Here is a 20374-nt window from a genome sequence, read left to right as displayed (position 1 = left end):
TCATAAAGTAACTAATTAATCTTTTTGTAATCGATGAAGTAGGATATTGGATTATTTAATGTGCGATCAGTTTGTCAAGGTCTCTTCAAGAAGTCATGAACTTAGCTTTATGATAAAGCCATTGACGTTTACAAGAACCCAGGTTTAATTTTCCTTCAGAGCGTATGTCTTCTATCTATCTAATTTATTTATTATCATGACATATGCTTTTATCAGGTATTAGAACCACGTGTAAGGTACCCTGTTCACTCACTCTCAATTTTAGGTTGATATATCAATTCCAGTTCATTTTCTATAGTGATTTCTATCCATCGAATCAAAAAATGCATCGTATCACTATTCGCATGTTCAGCCTTTTTATCCCTTGATCTAGAGACAAAAAACATTGGTTAGATATCCGAAATGGACAGTAACGGTCCCTTATTTTTCAAAATAGTTAGAAAAAGTTAATAATAATATCTGTTTTAAATATTGTGTTGTTTGGGACATTTTCAAATTTTAAAGTATGTAATTTATTCATGTATACAAATATTTAAAAAGATGTAAATTCATGACGCGGCGATGTCACATATATCATGCTATAAACATCAATATCTTTAAGTGTTTTCTACGAAATTTCATAAAAATTTTCATTCGAATTTAATTTTTGATAAGGAAAATTTTGATGCGCGGTGCATAGTGTGACATTACTTTTGGATCAACCCTTGTACATGTGGTTTTTTGTTTTTTTTAAAATTTGTTTTACAACCCCCCCCCCCAAATTAAAACCAAAAAAAACCCATGAGACGATTGGATAATCATCAATATTATACAATAATTTCAAAATAATTGGGTAAAAAAATAGTGACATTTTATCCACTCTGTTCTCTTGAACAAAAACTTATTATAAGTTAAATAAAGAACTTAGTGGACGAAATACCCATGTGGTGGAATACTTTATTAATATTATAAAATACTGCAAAACTATTCAGTTTCTATTGAATGTAACGACGCCAATAAAATCAAATTAACGATTCTGGTAGGTAATTCAATGTTGTGGAATATGGTTACCTATTATTTGTTTGCTTTGTGTAAACCTTATAATTGAATAGACATAAAAATTTTCGTTAAGAATTTTGATGTTGAGAAAATACGCAATAGGCTTAAATATCCCATTAAAATTCATGCTTTGAAAAAAAAAAACCTTTTTAAATGCAATGCTGAAAAAAGCAAATGACATGTTGTCTGGTATATTCTCTTTTACCACTCCCATTTCCTTTTGAAATGCGTAACATGCATGTCGTTAATTCATAATACTGTGAATGTAAGCGACTATACCAGCTTCGAGTATGTTTGAGAGAACGTTAATAATTACATGGAGGAAAAACGTCGATCAGAAGTCTCATTCCTCCATGGGTGGTTCCCTTCCATCAGGGAGGTTGTTCTCAGAAAGCGGGTATAGTTTGCTGTCGATATGCAATTATGAGTTAGTTTAATATAAATCTAGTATGCGGAGTCAATAGGAACATTTCAACGTTTAACAAACTTTTTAAGCATGAAAAATCAAACCACACCGCACCTGATAACGCCCCAATGTAAACAGTTTGTAGCCAGAAAACAAATTGAGGTCCTCTACTCCTAACACGGTAAATTGTTTATATCATACTGTTATAAACAAACTGAAATCAACAGAAACATCACCGTGGTACACATGCGTTGTACAAAGTCATACCATGTTTGCGCAGATGAGCTTATCAAGATCAAAATAATTTGCGATTATATTACTTGTTAAGTCACATTTCCACCTTAATATACAAACAATTCCTAGATATTTAATTTCAGAGGAGTGGATGTCAATCACGCACAAATACTCATATAGGTTGAGAAAAGAAAAGCTTCCGTGATTGTTTTGATATTTTTATTTCATATTTTTATTTTTTCTTTCTAAAGTAATATCAAAAGTATTCAATATCTGAGTTTGATGCAATAAATAATGGGTTATTTACAAATGTACAAACACTAAACAAAAGATCTGCCACACAGAGATTTCGTCCAATAAATACGAGATTATCTTTTTCAAAAAAACGCAGCTAGCTTTCTATCATATAAAAAGATAAATTCTTAAAAATTTCAAGCCAGCATGTTATTTAAAGAAAAGTTTCAATTCCTAAAGCACCGACAGCCCCTAGAGCTTGATAGGTTATAAAATTACAGAGATATACCTAAATTTCTATATTCTATGTTGAGAAAAATAACAGGACATGGATATCATATTCAATGAGTTTTCTAAAATCTTGACTCAAAGCAGGCAAATCTACAGTTATATGTACAAATGCTATTTACATATTTTACACCAAACTGAATAATTCTTCGATATCACAGATAAAAAGTAAGTTTGATGCAATATAAACAGGTAAAAACAATGACAAGTACATAACAATAAGTTAACAATGAAATAAATGCAATAACAATTACTGTCCTGTAGTTTCGGGAGAGTCATCTAAACCTAGGTTGATAATAAACTACACTGCTTCTATGGAAACTTGGCTTCATGAGAATAACTTCTAATTCTCCTATGTGTGTTGTTCTAAAGAAAATATTAAAAGCTGGGGACAAAATGACTAGATCTATAATCCATCTACAAAGACTTGATGAACAGGATTATACACATGAAAGTGGTGGGACAAGAAAGACAGTGTTTAAAACTAGTAATTCCCTGGCTGCTGTGGCAAAGTATGTGGGATAAACATAGTGGACAACTATCATCCTATGTTCTACGGTAAAACTGTAAACTTACACGCACCTTAAAATATCAGTGAAGTTACATAGTTTACTGTCATATGATTTTGGTAAATTACATGTACCTTAGAATATTGGCGAAGTTGCATATTTCACTGTCATATGATTATATTGATTCTCTATGCTCCCACATTTCACTGTCATGTAACAAAATTTTTTGTATATCTCTGTTTCACAGTTATTTAGAATGCTTAGAGGAGAAAATCTTTGCAATTCTTTTGGCTTCCTCTGCTGTAGGGAGTTGTCTGCTCTTAGTTGGACCATTAGCAAATCGGGACTGGGCTACATTTTGACTCAATTTGTTTTTCATTTCTGCTGCAGCTTGACTTTTCTCTTCCCTGCGCTGAGGATCCATAATCTTCAAAATAAAATTTTTTATTACGGTAAAATAAAATACTTAATTAAAGATATAAAAGATAAAACTCTCATATGTTTCATACATGTACATACCGGTACTACATTTTATCAATTTCTAAATGAAGAATATCTATCAAATTACAGGACATTTGCACATCAATTCACTAGAGAACTTGTTACAACTACATGTATCAATACAAAATCAGTACCCAGACAAATACTTTATTCCACTTACACTCTCCTTTTACCTATTAAAATGTTCATATTTTATGTCAATGTTCTTCCCTATGCAATTTCTAATTGTTATACATCTTTATATTTCTTTTGAATTAAAATAAAACCCTGCTGTACTTGTTTTACACTATATATTTAGCTATAACCTATATAAATCTAGCCTGAGTATTACTATGTACATGTATGGTGTAAATCTCTGATGATGCCTCAATGAAGTATGACATGTAGTATTAAAAAAAAGCAGAGCAACTGAATTAAGACTATCATACCTTAACTTCTGATGAATCATTCCCTGGTTGAGCTTTGGTGGCCAGATGGAGGACTTTCATTGACTCCTGCAGGTGTTCCACAGGTAAAAAGAAATTAGGAATCTGCTGATTAGTGTCTTTTCCCTTTCCGTGATTGGTTTGTTGTACTTCAATATCAACCTCTTCTTCATCAGAGCTTCCATTTTCTGCTTCTCCCAAACGATGAAAATTGTCTCCCTCTTCTTCTTCCTCACTATCATCTGCGAAATGACCTTGGACATTTTCTGACCTTGAATGTTCAAAGAATTCCTCCAGTTCACTAACAACATGGTTATAGATTTCCTTTGGAGATTTTGGCACACAGTCATGGGTCATTTTTTCTTCATGGTAATTTTCAAGGTCACTACTTTTCCTGACGTGGAATGATGCAGTAGAATTGTAAACAGATTCTCCCTTTTGCGTATTTGTTCCTGAAGTTACAGAGTCTAATTCCACATTGTTTAATAAATCCCTTTCTTCGATGTAGAAATTATCATATTCTCTACTTCCCACAGAAGAAATGGTATCAAGTTTAACTTTCGATAACAAGTGTTTTGAATGCCTCACATACGAATTCATCTCGCTGTTGTCATTTTCATTGGGAGGATCTGATGACTCTAAATTGGATTTGCTTTGATCTGATGAAAACCAACTGTCCTTTTCAACAATTTCAATTTCTTGCAAGTTTTCCTCCACATCAACTTCCAAAGAAACAATCCTTGTTGACCTTTGTGTAAAAGAGGGGTCATAACCTGACCTGTGAAGGTCACCTTCCTCATCCGAGAACCAGCTGTCTTTCTCCACATAAAACTGGTGTTTTTCACACCTGGAGTCTTGCAGGTTTTCTCTATGCAATTCTTCTAGGTCTGACAGCTCCGCCTCAGAAGTTTTCTTACTGCCAGAGTTTGATTTAGACCCACTTCTGGAACTTCCAACCTCAAAAGGCATGGTGTGATCACTTTGATGGAATTCTCTTGGTGATTCCCTTGGTCCAGCATTGGAGTGGGCTTCATGGCCTGGAATCCCCCCAAACTTCCCAGACACATCATTTAATGTTCTAGGTACCACTATGTCGGCCTCACTTTCCACTTCCGAACCTTCACTGTCCTGTTCATCTAGGATGTCCCTGTATCTATGGTAATACTTCTCATCCCCTTCCCCTCCACTTTCATCGGCATTCTCCTCTATGACGGACATGTCCTTTGATTCCATTTTCTTTTCATTTGAATTAAAATTCACGTTAGAGTTTTTCTCATTTGCTAAACCGAATGCAACGTCCACTGGAGATTTTCCACCACCATCCTGATAACTGCTCTTTGCTGAGATGTGACTTCTAGAAGACATATCTCCTTGGTACTGGAACCCCAGAGAAGATGGATCAGACATTTTGGAACCGTTTGACACAGAGTATGGGTCTCTTGGGGTGCTCCCCCTTGGTGTGCTGCTTTTACTGTGAGAATCTCTAGGAGTGTTTCCCACATTTGAGTTTGAGGAAGAATCATCTTCACGTAATTTGTACGGACAGTGAATTCCTGTATCTGAGTTTTGATCCCTAGGAGAATCCTTGTTGAACTCATGAGTCAAAGACCTGAGTCTGAATGCATCAAGTCCATCGCTCCTCTGCGAGTCCAGAGCCTCTTGATCCTGATATTTCTCACTTGACTGAGTCACAGACAGGACACCTGAGTCTACTCCGGTCCTGGAGGACTCTGCCTCGTTGGAAGCTGTGAGGAGTAAATCGCTCTCCTGGGTGCGCGAGGAGTCCCTCTGACTGTGCTGTAGGTGGAGTGTGGAGATGGTGCTCAGTCCTGAGTGTGTGGAAGTAAGAGTGGCATGTCCTGTGGAGCGACACGACACAGGGGCTTCAGGCTCAGATGACAAATGCTGAGGGAGGCTGTATACTGGAGTCAACTTCTGCTTCAACCTGGATGTTATCTGATCCAAGTCCTGCATTTGTTTCCTGGAATCAAAACATTAAAATGTGACAGTTTGTTAGAATCAAAATAAATAAACAAGAGGATGAAAAAGCTTTCAGATACTAATGATAAATTTATATGTATAGTATACAAACAGAAATGGTATAATACCTTAAACTTCCAAAAAGGAAAGATCTAGAACTGTCATTGGTCTCTTCATATTTGTTCTCTGGCACGGAAGGCACCCAGTGAATGGAGGGTTCTCTATGGGTGTTTACACTAGAGAAGTCTGGTTTAGAATCTAGTGTTGCCTGCTGTTGGTCAAGGAAGTTTCTAATGTTCTCTACCAACTGCTGCTGCAACACTTGGGGCTGCCCTACGTCTGTGAGAGGGGAAGAGTCAAACTGAGGTAGACTGGAGGTGAAAGGTCGATCAGAGAGAGGGAAAGACATAGGCTGTTCATGTATCCATGCTGGAAGATGGTGTATGGATGACTCACTCCTAACTGGAAGACTAGTGGGCTGGTTCGGGGAGTTGGTCTCTTGATTATACTGTCTCAAACATTCTTGAGGAATTATGTTTACCTAAAATAACAGAAAACTCATTTTTTCATACAAGAAACTAAGGAGTCATTAATATTGGTATTACAGTATAAATATCATTTATCTTGCTGAGGACTAGTTTTTCTTTACCTTAATCTGGCCTTGACATTGCCCATTGAAGTCCATAATGTTATACCATCCACACATCTGTTGAAGTCCAGAGGCCAAGGGAGTTAAATCCACAGAAACAAACCCTAGCACTCTGTCAGAGCACTTGTCTGGGGTCTTCCCACAGGAGCTGGGCTTGTGCCAAACTTTAAACACTAAGTTCTTCAATAAAAGAAAAAAAACCCAATTTTATTTATGTCTATTTATGTGATTTTTAGAATTGTTTTTCCAGTCATGTTGAGAACTCTTATCCCAAACAATAACAGAATAATGACCACAATGCAATAAAAGACTGATATTGACCCTGTACCCCCGGTATTTCTGTCTGATTTGCAATTAATACTCACTCTGTTTTCCTGGTACAAGAGCTCTGTACTGAGTCTGGTCTCGTTCTGATGATCCCAGACAGGGTTGTCCGAGTTAGGAAACACGTCGGTAAATGTTGGATCAGCTGATTCAGCTGTCTGATAGGAAACATACGTGTTTGGCAGGTGTTCTCCAGACCTGTAAAAAAAAAATTAAGTAAAAATACAAATAGCAACAAATGGTTAACAGCAAGATAGTTTGACCTACAACACTTACAGCTTTGCAAACTTTAAAGTTACATGATGTTAGACATTTCCTTACCTGCTGTTTTCAGAGACTCTAGGTAGATGCATGGCCCGTTCTACAGAGATGAGGACGGAGAATGACGGGACCACTTCCTCGTCTTCTTCCTGTACTTTGGCATGCTTACTGATTGGTTTGCTGCGCTTAGTATTGCCAGAGAGCTGGTGGAAACTGTCATTAGGGTCATAATCTGTGTCATGGATGTCCGACATGTTGGCCTCATTCTCTCTCTGCAAAATATTCACTTTTGAATATATTGGAATTCAATATTATACATGAACAGCAAAACACGCTTATAACGAAGTGCCAGGGATGGGTGATTTTACTTCGTTTTAGGCGAAATTCATTACTGTAGAATCACAAATATTCGTTGAGGATTTAATTTCATTATTTTCATTGGCAGTATGAATCAACAAAATTAAATTCATGATGAATTGTTAAACAAAGTATCAATGAATACAAAGAGATTATGATATGACGAAATTACATGCCAACGGAATCTTATTTGGTTCACAAACAACAGAATTTTGACCCAACGAAAATATGTGCTTCTACAGAATATCCGTCAAGTTTATAACATATAGTCATGGGGAATGAAAATCACTTTGCTGTGAGCATCAATTCATTATAAGTGTGTACACTATAACCGTGTTTTACTGTATATGTGTTTAAGGTTTTTTTTAAATTGAAATAATACACCATGGATTACAAACACTTGGTAACTACTAACCTGTCTTGGGATCCCAAACATTGGTTTCAGTGTGACATGAGCCTGAATAAAGCCACCTCCAAGGTTAGCACCTCCTGCTTTAAACAAGGGATACAACCCACTGAAAATAAACACAAGTTCAAATTACCTGTAATGAAATTTTCAGCACAGAATCCGCAACAATATACATCTACATAAAAAACTCTGCAGCAGAATATTTGATCTTATTAAATCTGAGAATATTTACTTTAAATGTCACAAAAGCTGTATTTAGGAAAGGTATCTACAGACAACTCGCATTTTTGATTCTATTAAATCTGAAGATTTTTATTTTAAATGTCACAGCTGGCTAAACTGTATTTAGGAAATGCTGTTGACCTGACTTTTCTGAATGCTGTTGGGAAATGTTCCTACCTGACTCTGTGCTGAGTGCGTCGTGTGTCTGCCAGGGTCTCCAGGTTAATGTAAGCTGTCCCTATCAGCTTGTCCCTGTGCTGTGGACGCTGACTCTGGTTATAACTGTAACTGACCCACACTTGTACCTCCAGCTTCTCCTCACGAAGATACCTGTCAGGTGTAACAAACAAATAAGTTGACCTGTCTTGCATATATGTACATGTACATGCATAATGTATCTTCACAACCTGTTATCATCAAGTGATCTTAATGTATGATGTGTCTTTATCTAAAGTATCATATGATCTTACCAACGAAATGGAGAAGAAGCTGGAATATTAAGTGTGTGTTTGTGTCCAAGTTCTGAGGTCAGAATGCCATCACTGTCAGCCATTTTGGTTACTTTGGATAAAACAGCAGCTAAAACACAGAAACAAAACATACATATAGGAAACTGAGAGACAGATGTAATATCACAATGGCTGACATAACCAAGGTCTTGTTTACCTTTGTCATAAAGCTTGTAGCGGACATAACATCTTGCTCCTTTTTCAAGTGTATCATGACCTGTAGCAAGTGCGTTGGCCAATGGAAAGTTGGCCTGGTCCACACAGATGGTGATGTGATAGAAGCGGTCCGAGCTCTCATCTACAGGTGGGAAAAAAGTTTCATGGTAATATTTTTAAAGTTTTTTATACAGTTTCATTGCAGCAAAAAAAAATAGTATTGTTATGCCATTACCTTTTTTAATAACATCCTTTTAAAGAGTTATGATAACATTTTCCTATATTATATTACATGTATATTATATTCAAATAAGTAAATATGTTGAAATGAATGAAAACAGGTTATGTGCTCAAAAACAGTTTGCTTTGTCTCTCTCTCTCTCTATGACCACATACCAGGGGAACGAGTTTAAAGATAGCAATAAATGATAAAATATCTCAACAAAATATTGAGCATGGACACCATTTTTTGTGGGATTCTCTGAACAATATCTACAGGACAAGCATTATTCTTTTTCATTGTTTTGATTAATCAATAAATAATAATCTCTATTAGATTCTCTAGAATCACAAAACAGATATAGATCACAAACCCTCTTAAAATAAGACCCTATATGGACTGACATATTATGTCTCCCCACTAAATAACCCTTAATCAATAATGATATAATATCTGTGACTTTACCCACCGTCACTCATCCACTCCTCCTCATCCTCCACCTGTAGATCCACTGGTGACCATCCAACATTCCGCCCTGCGTGGATCACCTTCTCCCGGTCATTGTGGTGGGCAAACTTTACCTCCAACTCCACACCCCCAACAACACGATGGAGGTAGTTCCCATGGTAACCTGAGGCGTCCATGTTGTCTTCTGATGAAACGTTAGGTGAGACAGTGATAGGGAACCATCCACTAATACCTTCAAGACAATTATTGATGTGTCAATATGTAAAAGTCATTTAAAGAAAGTTAAGGTTCGTTGAAATGTTGAGTTAATTTCAATTTCTATTACCAGTCCTGTGAGTTAATACAGTTGACAGTGGTACTTCACAGGTGCCAAGCAACACATCACCAAGTTTTTTGTCTCTGGTTGTATCTTCTAACATCATCTGTCTGTCAATATCTGAAAAAAGCCAATTCAAACATCTGCATGACAAAAACCCAAATGATAACACAAAGAAAATGATTGAAATCACACGTCACTCTAAAAATATGTACATGTATATTCTGTAAATCTCAGAGCTGTGTGCATTGTAAAGGAATTAAGAACTCACCTGAGGCCAACCCCGGCACCTGATGCCACACCTGTAGGTGAAGCTGTCCCCTCTCCAAGATCTCTGCTAATGAGAGGGCCTCATTGTCCGCCTCTGTCCAAATCAGGTTACACGGAAAGTCCATTGTATGAGAAAACTCAGGGGCAAAGGAGCGGGCCACTGTCCTAGTAATCCTCTCCTCCTGCACAATAGCAAAAATGCTGACTCATCAAATTCTAAAACTTTATAAGATATAGTACATCAATCCAATACATGTATCTGACTCTTATCAACATATTCAAAGTTTGACCTTATTTCAAAACTTAAGCAATAATACAGCACATATTTCAGATACCAAGTAAGACAAACACTATTAACACAATTCACAGTTAGCCTCAAATACAAAAATACATCTCTGCTACTTACAGACTTGTCCAAAAAGGACAGCTGTACTTTTATGTAGGTGTTGACTCCCACCTCGGCTGGATACTGCATACCTGAGTCAGTGTAGGCCAAACTTTCTGCTGCAGCCTGGACACAGAAATATAGACAGTGTTACATGTAACCGAGTGTAGACCGCAGCTGTAGGGTAATTTTGTGTGCATACGGGATATACCAGTACATGTACATTTGTATTATAATGAAAACACTTAATGCTTACCTTGAGTCCACAAGCCTTGAGGATACCTACAGTCAGACAGACCTGGGATTGTCCAATATTCCTGTGAGCTGCTGTGCTGCTCTCGTTGTGGGCTATGTGTGTCTTGTAGTGAATGGTTAAGGTTAACAGTCCACAATCTTTCTGCTACAAGTCAGAGTAAAAATATAGTTTGATTCTGTGACTAATAGATTTCAAGCCACACTGATTCCACTGGCCAGAGCAGAAGATAATGCTCACTTTGGCATTTTGTAAGATGACAATATTTGCTGACTTTTGACTTTTCACAAGAAGATAATTTGTGCTCACCTTGGCCTTCTGTTCTGGGTCCTCCTCCTGACCGTCCCCTGTCACAGAGTTTATGGGCAGGGTAAATGTCTGAACCGCTGGTTCGTTCCTTTTTTGCATTGTTACCATTGCACACAGCTTTGCCAATGGTAGACTAGTCTAAAATCATAAACATAAATCCTGAACAACAAGGCTTACCTAGAAATATTAACCAAGGTCAATCCTACACTTACATGTTCTATAATAGATACAATGGTGATTTCATCTATGTTTTTTTGTTTGCAACATCATGAACACGTACCTTGGCGATACACTGGTCCCTAACATTGGGATGGTAGTACCTACACCAGACTTCAAAAGGAACGCCACCACTAGAACCAGACCCAGCACAGGCTACAAGCAAACACAGGTGTTATAAATGAACAGTTCTAATGTAATGTTAGTGATATAATAAATAATGACACTGTATTTGTTTAACATCAAAATACTCCCCATCCACGAATCCCTTCTATAAAACATCAGTAATGGAATATCATAATAGTTACCTGTTAACAGCTCGCGCTGTACTGGGCTTCCCTGAGGCAGACATAGTCGATGTCTGGTGATGTCATTAAAGGTCGGATCAGGGATACAGAGGGTGGTGGCACTTCGGAAAGTCTTCATCTTAGGGACACCTGAAATCATTGCACCAATGTTAACATGGGCCTGGGACAAGGACACGTAATAGGAAACAGATCCTATATAGAATTTTGTATATTCTTTAAGTACATTGTACATATTAAGTTAAATGATCATTTTGATTAGTTACTTACTGTGTCGGACTATTGGGGCCCCTGGGACCTCGGTCTGGCTCTGGGTGGGGAAGTGATACTGAATGAAGCAGTCCGCCTCACCCCACATCATGTTGTCAAACATTGAGAGGCCTCGAATTCCTTCTATAACCACCTCAAAGATGTGTTCCACTGAAAACAATTGCAGGCATTAGACTTACATGTATATGTATTTACACTAAAGGCGCATTATTTACATTGTAGTTCTTTTATTTTCAATTAAGATCAATTTATAACAAAAAGTATGCAATACCTAACACTGAGGTTCCAAACTGATTTCTAGAAGCACCTTCTTGACTAGTTTCTAAATTTCTAAAAGAAACAAAACATAAACTGTCAGCATAATCATGTACAATTCTACATGTAGTTGTATATAAATATGAAAATGGTTTACATAGATTTTCAATGCAAGACACAATGGTATTCTAGGAGATATGTCGTTACATGAACTACAGAATAGCCTCAAAATACTCCTGGACACAACAATGTCATTGAGATGCTTAAATGCCATTAAATAGCTGGTTTGATTGATATTAGGAAACCCTAGCCCTAATTTACGAGCAGGTGTAATTAAAATAAAATCTGCCAGATTCTTAGGAGGATCTTAAATACTGTAGACATTCCTACCCATCCAGTTGGTGTGAAGGTCTCAGCACTTGCAGACCAGCAGCACTCTCCATCTTCATTCGTTGTAAGGCAGACACCTGTTCGGCTGACCCCATGGCCAAAAGGACTTTGAGCTGTCCGTACTGGGAGCCGGTCAGTGGATCAACAATGGGCAGGTAATTGTCCACAGCAATCACTGGGTACTAAAGTAGGGGATAATAATAGGGTTTAACTACATACACGTACATGTAAAAAACTGCAGAATGCATTATTCAACACTTTTGACCAAGTACATGCAACAACTTACCTGTGATTTTAGCAATGCTGAGGAAATTTTCCTGTCTCTGAAGGACATGTAGAATTGGTGGAGACTGAGCTTTACTATTCCAATCAGCTACAAATGACACATTAAATCTAATCCTTAAATCTACTAAAAACATTACTAAATAATCACTTGAAAAGCCATTTTTCAACCACTTTTAAAAGTGACTTAATTTATTCTAAAAATCACAGTGATATAAACACAATCAATTTTTACTCTGAAGGAAAGCTTTATAGGAACATTAAGATATTAACCATATCTTTTAAGATACTTTGTACACTACCTTGTCATTCTCTGCATTTGTTTTCTTTTCCCAAATCTCCACAACCATGAAGTTGTTCCTCATTCGTTCCAGGAGACTTTGTGAAACCAACACTGGAGCAATCTGACAAATACAATATGTTATAAACAAATCTGACAAAAATTCTTTTTAACCAGGTACATTGTGCACCAAACATGCATTAATGTTACATTTCCACAAACTCTGTAAAATATTTTTCTCTTTATACAAACCTGTGAGAAGTTGTATGGTGGCTGGGGGTCATTCCAACAGACGTCCGAGTGTACAGCATCATCGCACCAAAACATCCGACAGACCAGGTACGTGTTTCTGCTGTTCATGCTTCTGCTGCTGGGGTCTAAATACAAAATGAACCACTCCATGTCAAAATGTTCAATGTTTTTAAAGTCACAAGTATCCAATGTCAAATCATCCAGTGAAATTGTTTAACTTCTTCGTATGATTCCTAAAAAGTACCTGACTGCACACCTGCCTTACCTGTAGCCATTGAATGAGGTTTAAGTGGAAAAACTGGGTGTCTTTTTAGTGATGTTAGACAAGGGATGCCATTCAAGGTGATGTTACGTCCCTCCGGGATCAGTAACAGAGTGTGTAAAGTAAGCACCTGAAGAAAAAAATATGAGAATATCAACTTTACAAATAATTGAAATAATAAACTTCACATTATATAAAGCAGCTGGTTTGTACGGGATGCGTACCTCTGGAAGCTCATTGGACGGGTCATAAGATACAGGAATTTGTAGCAAGCCCTGGCCGTAGTTTTTCTGCTGAGAAGATGTGGTACTACTGGCCTGAGAATTCCTCTGTAGAAAAGCTTCCACCTCTCTCACTATGTTCTCTTTCATTTCGGACTCTGAAAGACAGGAAGTATTTATGAGTACATTGGAATTCATGCATTAAAATGAACAAATTGTTTAAAAATGAAAATAAAATATAAAATTTGGATGCAATTTCAGATAAAAATTTCAGAGTTTCAAGATTTACCTGTACCTGTTTGTTTGCGTAATTGGTTGAAATGTAGCACTTGATCCTGAGTATTAACAGCACTTGGTTCCTGAGATACTGGAGGTTTGGGAGGGGGAGGTTTGGGGATTGGCACAATTTTAGCTTTACCACTCATTTCTGCAAGTTTTGTCTTGGCCAGAGCTGAGGAGAAATCTTTGCTGTCCGATGCTAATTCTACAGACACCTACAACGAAGGACAGGGCTTTATTCAATACAGCTACATATTTGGGTACTTGGTAAATAGCACAAAACCAGTATCCTTTCAAATAATAACTATAGACATTAAGCAAACTTAAAATAATTCACATCTTTATAATTTTGATTTTTCTAATAAATATCTATTTAATATAGGCAGTTCCCTTTAAGCCACACATATATCAAAATTGACCTTTGCATACAGTTTTCAAAAAAACTCCCTTTCACAATTTGAACACCAACCTTTAGTTTTCCATAGAACCCCTCTACATCACTACCTCCTCGCCGGGACGAACTGCCCGGGCGACTGATACTGTTCTCCTGGATGTCCAGGGAACTGTCCAGGTGAAAGCTGTCAGACTTAAGGATGGACTTCAGGGGAATTCCACAGCTTCCTACCAGATTTGGCTGGAAAAAAGAATGAGCTTTGTACATTAAAATTCTCTTTGTCCAGTTTATTAATAAAGTAAAGATTGTAAAGTATATTTGCAGTGTATATTGGGAAGATTTAAAATGATACATACCACTTTCTGTCCAGTGGACCTTGCGAACAGTTTGAAGATCAAAGCAGACTTCCACCAGTTGTCCACTGCAGTTCCATCAAACATGATTGGGAAGACTGAACGATGATTGAACATCACAACTAAAAAATAATAGAAACAACTTGAGATTTTGGATCTGGAAACAATCTAGCAAATAGCTGAGGCATAACAAGATACTTGAACATGCTTGATACTGTTTATTTATGTTACCTCCATCTTTGATATTTTTTGATGCAACTCTAGTGACCTCTGTTGCCATGGCATTAGGTGCATGTTTATCTCTGGATGTAGCAACCACAGGAAACTGATATTCAATAAAGTAGGTTCTGCAAAACAAAGACACATGTGTATTTATTTTCAAAGACTTCAAGTGCTGATTTCATATATAACATGTACATGTATAACTGACTTACGCAGCTTTCTTGAATTTAGGTGAAGGTTTTGGAGGCTTGCCCACTGATTTAATGCCTGGTTTCTTCTTCGATGGAGTTGTATTTTGTTCAAAGCCAACAAGCTTGAGCTGGTCAATCACAACCCTGGCCACATGGACTCTCCCTAGCAGGGTCAGTCTCTCAATGCTTAGGCCATCCACCTTTTTCTTACCACGTCTAGGTGCCATTTCTTTAAAAATCAAATAAAATGTTAATAACAAAATTTCCAGGACTGTCTTGCAAAAAATAATCAAGGATAAAAATTTTTGTTCTTATTTTTTTAATTCATTTTAGATTCCTGGTCTTAGATGAAAGGAGAATTCATGGTATTATAGAAAAGGAGAATTATCATTTTTAGTTTTTACCTTGTTCTGGTTCATCCAGATCTGAGGCAGGCATATCGAACGACACCTGGGACATCTCTGACCGAGAGGTATTAAATGAATCGTCACTGAATTCACTGGCACTCCTACTCCGTGACCTTGACCCTTTCCTTCTTTTCTTACTGCCTTTCCGGCGGAGTTTCACTCTGCCTTTTCTTTTTGGTGTCTTGGGTTTTTCCGATTTTTTCTTCGGTTTCTCCGGAGTTTCTGTCATTGGTAAAGGCAACGTGATACTGGACACAGAGGAACGCCTTGAAGGTGGACGCTAAAATTACACAGTAAGACATTTCACACCAATAAAAAAACAATAAAATAGCAATGAATGATCAAGGCAGGTTGTTCAACTATTTTTCCAATATTGGACAAACACATTTATAAGCAAATCAATTTTTTGTAATTCCTGTTTATTCCCTGATTGGAGTTCTATCATGCCATATTTTGCTGTTGTTGCAAATACTTTCAATTTTTGTTTTAACCACTGAACAGTCATATTAGCCTGTAATAATTCAAGCTCTTTCAAATACCACCCTGTGTTCACTCCTGATTTAAATATATCACATGAAAATTGAAATGATAGTACATTTTATAATTTGATTCTTACCACATTGTCTGGGTCCTCCATGGAGGGAGCCGGGGAAGCCGTCCTGAGTCTGCATTCTACCTTCTGGTACTTGACATCCTCATCACTAAACTCACTCAACTCGCTCACTTCACTGTCCTGTAAGGCACAAAGTCATAGGTTGTACAATATGCGAGTCTCTCTTAAATACCAAATGTGGTTATACATACTTGCACATATAATTATTCTTATAAATTTTTATTGGCATTGGCAACTTGTGTAAAGAATTTCTCTTTGAAAATAGGAAATGCAAGACATTTGTTGTAAATCAATCATATTTACTATTTATATAACTAAATAAACCTCTTATATAACTGCAAGGACATGAATGAGCATTATTGAGGACTGTTGTTCTGTTATACTAACTGGATTTTTGTAGAACAATTCTTTAAGTAGAGTTTCGCTGTGGATAGGATCCCCTGGGTCACTGACCAAATCCTGATCGTCAGATATAGATCCTGGACTGCCAGCTCCCAAGTTCAACATCTAGACAATGGAATCAATTAAATATGGTCATACTGAGTCACGACTGTTTATATGTAAAAGTATTATAATGATTACAGTAAAATTAGTGATATTTTTTAAAGTTCTTTTGAAAACATAGTTATTCTTTTGGAATAGCAAGTTTGGACCTCAGAGGTCAAATCTCATCGAAATGTGTTTCAGATGCATGATTTAGAAAAATATGATCAATACTTTTATGTACCCATATTCATTCCAATAATTCAGCAGATTTTCCTCTAATTTGTCCTTTTTTAAGTTACTTCACATGTGTTAAATTAGTTAACAAATTTATTCAAAGAGGGTTTTATTTTTCCCCTTTCACAATATATCAATCATCCTGGGATATAAAACCCATCATGACATTTTAATAGAGGAAAGATTTTCATGAGGTTTCATGCTATATATGCCATTCTAAACTTAACTAAGTAGGACAGGAGAAACATGCAAGTAGCTTCACCTAAATGTGTATCAGTGGATAAAACTCAATAGTTCTCAATGAATCTATAATGAGGAGTGTTGAGTATACCCCTATTTCTTCCTCCAGTTTTTATAACAGCCATTTACCTGATAATCGTCCAGCCCTGATCCACCCATAATCAGGTCAATCGCATTCTCCTCAAATTGTGAAACATTAACATGTCCGTTCTGGTGTGCTTTCTCAGATTGTAATAGTTCCTTGAAAAAACTTCCAGTTGACCGACGGCTAACGAAAGAAAATCAAAACTTGGCATATTTTCTTTACTTGATGTAATAATTAATATATAATCTCAAAGTACCATACCATGTAAAACAAAATGGAAACCATTCCTATACTAAATTTTATATCTTACCTTTCTGACATTCTAGACATATTGTTCTCTCCATTTTCATGGCCGTTTTTATATGAAGCACTAGTAATTTCCTTTGAATTTGTCACATTATCTTCCACAGACGAAATAATCATTTCTTTGCGTAACTTGTCTCCTTTTTGCAGAAGAATCGAAAGCAAATCTCCAACCTCTGGTCCCTCTGCACCTCTGGGTGCAGCTTGTGGGGGTGGTTCACGAACGGACGCTTTTTGTTTACGTGACGATTTGGAGGATTGTACTGATATGGCACTGTGATTGGGGGTGGGGTGGGAGATGAAATTGAGGTGGTTTTGGTCTAGATCTGAGGTCACAATGTCACCGTTTGCTGTCACTTCAACAGTACTACCAGACTCTACTGGCTGAGGATGTGAATGCTGCCGGTTGTCATGGAAACTATAATTGAGCTGTTTTCTTAAGTCTGCTGCAGTATTTGCATAGCCATTTGGCACAGAGCCATTCTGTAAAAGATAATCATTTCATATCAATCGATGCAATGTTAAGTCATATATAAAAATACCTTCCTTTTCTTCACTTGTACATACATGTATTGGTTAAATTAAAAATCTTTCAAGAAACACAAGTTAAGTTGATATAACACATTTACTCCTAATATACCACTCATTTAAATACCTTTGCTAAATGAATATACATGTATATTACTATCAACAATACACTAAGTGACAACTGAACTTTGATTTTGACAGAGTCAGTGACAATGTGCATTATTAAATCTGTTTTTATCAAATTATACCACTTTTAAACATGGTAAAGGCATGAAAGAAAGGTATAGTTACATAAAATTTCATCATGATAAAGAAAACTATATGCTGAATACCTTTTATCTATATAAGAATAAATCATAACTACCTGATTAGACACAGGTGATATAAAGGGGTCATCTGTTGGTATTCTGGGTGGAATGGCGTAAGGAGCTTTGTGTTGTATTCGTTGTGGGTACATAGAGTCATTGACACCATTAGCATCCATACTCAAATCAGTGGTTGGGATAGAATCACCCAGACTGTCATAGGAATCTATAAGTGACATACAATTCATTTTTAACTGTTATCTGTCATTTTTTATAAACAAAGGTCAAGGTCAGTTAACTCTAAAAGAAGTTAATGGAACAAAGTACATGAATTTAATTTGCATTTGCAAATAATATTTGTGACTTGGTTTAAGCTTATGTACCTGTCACAGTTTCCAGATGCAGGGAAACTTCTAACTCTGCCAGTTTGTCATCATTCGGAGACATAACAGGATACCAACTTTTCATAAAACAAAAAGAGTATAAAGTTATAAACATGTGTTTGAACCATAACCTTAAGCTTCTACACTATAAATAGATAACTACTGTACTTTAATGTATCGATAATCTTTTAAGGCACATTTGGAAAAAGCATTTACACTCAGATCATTATGTTATTGAAAATATCCCAAAGGAGACAATTTAGAATACCCTTTAACAGGTGAACTTGATGAAAGCTTTCCAAGGTCTGTTACTTCAGCATATCCAACAGGAACCATCATTCCTCCACTGAGAACCTCAATCAACAGACTGGACATGTCAGTAAGGTATGCAGAAAACTGCTTTGGACCTGATTTAATAGGGTACCTAGCCAGAGTCTTAGCCATAGCAAAATTTCCCTTCCTGGCATCATATGGCCTGAAACATGCAAGGATATGTGATTCAGAGATGAATGAAAGTCAATGAAGTAATCTTATTTTCTATAACCTCATAACTGACTTCTGTAACAATAAATTAGTGCAAACCTGAAAATGGCACCCTCTCCTTCTTCTCCCCACCATCTAACACGCACATGTGTGACATCAGGAGGTGAAGGGCAAGTCCATTTGACCTGACTTACACTAAGGCAACAGTGACATCGCAGTTGACCTTCAACTTTTGGTGGCAATCCAGTGTGAATGACAACATCATCTTTTTTCTTTTTTGCATCTATAATAAATGACCAAATGTTTAATGTTAAACATAAACTAGAACTCTTTTTCTCAATTCATAACTATATATATCAACTGTATACATATTTTCATTTTTTTTAATTTTAGCAGCTTTTCTAAATAAATAAGATAAATAAGTTATTAGGATTTGAAAATAAAAAATCAATTCTATAAGCTTAGTACTTTTACTCTTTTCTAGAGCGTTTGTCCTTAATGAGCATAGTTTGCAATGTAAACATAAAGTTTGATTATGACTATATAACTCATCAAAAATCAAAGTAAATGAAAACTTGATGTATGTTTCATACAAATGTATCTGAATTTTCACATTGCACATAACATTGTATCAAAATGATAATGAAATACAATCGTACAAGAAAAAGCAATAAAGATATACTGTCTGTCAAATTAGAGAGGAAAAATGTCCCATACTGAATCTAAGTGTCAAAGTGTATTTTCAGTATAAAAACAGAGGAATATTAGCTAAATTGATGTTAAATCATATTGACAATAAGATTTAAGATAAAGTGTAAATATATTTTAATAAAACTTAAACATTTCATTCAAAAACTGATATTATCAGTTTTACCGCCATAACAGCTGATGGCATGTATGAACACGGTTGACAGACGAATGTGCAGCATAAACAAATGATTTACCTTTCTTAGGAGATTGCCTGGACGCTCTTTCTTTCTTTTTAACCATATTGAATAATTAACCTGTCTCCAATAACTTTAGAGAATGCATACTTCAATTATTGATGCAAAAACATGTGTAAACTGTAACCATCCAAACATTGCGTCCAAACTTGTCCGCCATTTTTAATCTCTAAATTCTGTCACCGATAGTTGACTTGTTTTAAATAATTAATACATTAAATTTAATTGATTATTCTGAATTAATGAAAACCACTTAAATATTTGGGAATCTTTTAATATTTGAATTGAAAAAGAGAAAAAATTGTTACTTAACAAAAATATTGGATGCTGATATTAACGGAAATCGTAATCTGTTCTATGGGGAAAACGATTCATTTCGATATCATCTCAAAATAAATCTGTAATAAGATATTACCAAAATTAATTGAGTTTGAGAAACAAAAACCATATTGTTTATATTTGTTATTT

General features: G+C 36.1%; 1 protein-coding gene across 1 annotated transcript; it reads right to left on the bottom strand.

Annotated features, from left to right (window-relative positions):
- Positions 1–1880: 1880 nt before the first annotated feature.
- Positions 1881–20081, bottom strand: LOC105318339 (C2 domain-containing protein 3). The gene is made up of 41 exons (XM_011415390.4): positions 19907–20081; positions 19062–19245; positions 18748–18954; positions 18480–18556; positions 18156–18322; positions 17271–17746; positions 17005–17143; positions 16303–16422; positions 15919–16035; positions 15300–15582; positions 14917–15124; positions 14714–14829; positions 14486–14604; positions 14205–14369; positions 13752–13950; positions 13460–13614; positions 13239–13365; positions 12974–13098; positions 12744–12845; positions 12446–12532; positions 12160–12341; positions 11786–11844; positions 11515–11664; positions 11248–11376; positions 11004–11095; positions 10724–10861; positions 10418–10561; positions 10183–10287; positions 9778–9958; positions 9516–9626; positions 9192–9422; positions 8504–8644; positions 8308–8416; positions 8015–8167; positions 7622–7721; positions 6910–7121; positions 6630–6786; positions 6265–6444; positions 5744–6156; positions 3639–5616; positions 1881–3136 (listed from the first exon to the last, which is right to left on the bottom strand). The coding sequence occupies exons 1-41, from the start codon at positions 19950–19952 to the stop codon at positions 2957–2959; spliced, it is 8364 nt and encodes a 2787-aa protein (XP_011413692.3). The 5' UTR covers positions 19953–20081; the 3' UTR covers positions 1881–2956.
- Positions 20082–20374: the final 293 nt, after the last annotated feature.

Source organism: Magallana gigas, chromosome 2 (genome assembly GCF_963853765.1).
Source record: "Magallana gigas chromosome 2, xbMagGiga1.1, whole genome shotgun sequence".
Classification (NCBI taxonomy): Eukaryota; Metazoa; Mollusca; class Bivalvia; order Ostreida; family Ostreidae; genus Magallana; species Magallana gigas.
The sequence above is the reverse complement of the archived record's forward strand: the minus strand, read 5'-3'. Positions and strand labels throughout refer to the sequence as shown.